General features: G+C 58.4%; 1 protein-coding gene across 1 annotated transcript in view; it reads right to left on the minus strand.

Annotated features, from left to right (window-relative positions):
• Positions 1-857: 857 nt before the first annotated feature.
• Positions 858-2471, minus strand: part of SLC35F3 (solute carrier family 35, member F3) — a gene marked incomplete at its 5' end in the record, with an annotated part of 19310 nt that continues 17696 nt past the window's right edge. Inside the window, one exon of the mRNA XM_005881360.2 lies at positions 858-2302. Within this exon, the coding sequence (XP_005881422.1) occupies positions 2070-2302 (233 nt within the window). The remainder of the gene's footprint in view (positions 2303-2471) is intronic.

Consider the following 2471-nt stretch of genomic DNA (forward strand, 5'->3'; position numbering starts at 1 on the left):
TACCACCAGCCAGCAGTACGCCCGGGGGAATCGCTGGCCTCGCACTGACCCTCACGGGCCGCCGTCGACGTGCCAGAAGGCGGGACTTCCGCTCAGCGCTCTCATCCGGGGCGGGACTTCCGCCCTGCTGGGCGAGAGGGCGGTGCCTGGAACTAGGCCGCGATCCTTTGGCTCCGCCCAGCGGCCTGGGTCACGTGGCTGGTCCCGCCCCCCGCAGGTTTCCGCTGGGACGTCCTACGCCCCTTTCCCGGACCTGAAGCTCTCAGTCTTGCCTTCCGCCACCCGGAAGGTTTAGGCGCGGGCACTGCCTGACGACCTGGCGGCCACGTGGGACCTGTACCCCGGGAGGAGGGCGGAGCCGAGCGTGCACCAACTGCGCACGTTCGATTCCTCCCTTCTCAGATTTTTAAAAAATGCGTTCTTTTTTCTATATACATATTTTTATTTATTTCAGAGAGGAAGGGAAACATCAATGAGAGAGAATCATGGATCAGTTGCCTCCTGCACGCCCCACCCTGGGGATCCAGCCTGCAACCCGGGCATGTGCCCTGACCGGGAATCGAACCCTGACCTCCTTGTTCAGAGGTCGATGCTCAACTGCTGAGCCACGTGATGTCACCGTGCCGGCCGGGCTCAGGGCTTGTTTTCTCAAGGCCTGGCTGCCTGCCTGCCTTTCACTCCACGAAAATCAAAATCTGTCTTTACAGTCAGAGTTGTCTTTCCTTCCCCAAGTCGGGTGGGTCTGGGTGCCTTGCAGGGAGCGAAAGCGTAAGGAAGGCAAGGAAGTCAGAACGGGTGCGCTGGGAGCGTCCCCGCGTCGCCATCAAGACAACGACACGCTTCTTTTTAAACCATTTATTCCTCTGTTTGGCCCAACAGGTCATGGAAACGGAGAATAATTATCGGTTAAAAAGTTCAGGTCGCCAGGGCTCCGTGCCCCCTATGCACCTTTGGGTTATGACAACGTTTTCAAAATAAGGTTTCCCTTTCGTATGTAACAATGTAAACTTCAAAAAATAGTAAACTCTAAACGCCCCCCCTGGTCCCTCTTCACGGGTTCATCACAGACAGAGTTTCCTGGCAGAGCGAAACGGCGGGATCAACAGCCTGGCACTGAAGCGTCGCATCAGAAGATGCACGGGTTCGGGAGGCCATGCTTCCGTCTCCGTCCCGAAGCAGAAGCGACCCGGCGGCCCCCTCCTCCGGGGTCACACCGCGACCCACGCTCCGTCACACCGCTGTCGGCTCGGTCACTTCTGGACACACGTGCGCGCGCACACACACACACACACGCCCATCATATGTCGTTTTATTGGTTTTTAAAGATGTGTACATCTCAACGATAAGACGGCGCCAGTGACGGGGAACGTCACTCGCTTCACATAGGCCAAGATGAAGTTTCTGTAGAAGGCACTGGAACGTCTCCGGTGGGGCCTCGGACAGACACGCGAGAGCAAGCCAGCGAGCGGGGCTCAGATGACTCCCCCACCACCCCCCGACGTTACCCGGCTCAGGCCTGACCTCCTCCACCCGCCCCCCTTCCCCACCCGGCTCGGCATAGAGATGGCTTTCGATGTCCATTCTCCCTTTGTGTGTCCCCTCTTCCTATCTATCCATCCAAACTAACTTACAGTTATCTTCTGGTTCCTTGTGATCCCTTAGAAAATAAAGAGTCCGGCTCTGGTCTGAAACAAACAATGACTCCCACCGCCAGAGAGTAATCACAGTGTGCAATGGAGTGTTCGGTCGAGAAGAGCCAGAACAGAAGATCCGCCTGCCTCAACCAGAACCTGTGGCCCCCAGAACCGCCGGGGCCAGGATGGTTCCTACTCGCTTTACATTCATTTAAAAAGAGCTCGGGTTCCTCCCTCGTGCGCGTCGAGTCGGTACCTTAAGTGGAAGGTCTGATGTGGACAAGAGCAAGCGGGTTGGACATGCCCATGAGTACCGTGGGCCGGACCCAGGGGACCCAGACTGTACAGGTATGTACACCTTTGCCCACCGAGGTGCCGCCAGGAACAGACCTCCGGACCCTTCACGCCAGCGTCCCCGCGTGTCCAGGAGACGGGTCAGCGGGCGAAGGAGGGCCGGGCCCTTCTCTTGTTCTGGAGGCCGGAGCCCAGGTCCCCGCTGCCCTCCGCCGGCTCCTCCTTCTTCCTGACCTTGAGGCGGGTGAGCAGCTTGACCAGCCAGACGTCCCACTCCTCGGGCAGCAGCAGCAGGAGGAAGCCCAGGCCGATGATGACGATGGCGATGACCCGGACGCCGTTGAAGACGATGTTGGTGGTGTAGTGATCGACCACTGCGGGGGCAGAGAACGCGGTTACTCAGCGAGAAGCCGGGCGCGAGAGGGACAAGGGGACGAAGTGGGTCCTCGCAGGGCGGCGGGCCGTGGGCGGGGAGCTGTCTTCTCATGGCCCCAGAACCTTCCATATATATGTATGTTTGTGTATATATATATATATATATAT

This window comes from Myotis brandtii, unplaced genomic scaffold (genome assembly GCF_000412655.1).
Source record: "Myotis brandtii unplaced genomic scaffold, ASM41265v1 scaffold679, whole genome shotgun sequence".
Taxonomy (NCBI): domain Eukaryota; kingdom Metazoa; phylum Chordata; class Mammalia; order Chiroptera; family Vespertilionidae; genus Myotis; species Myotis brandtii.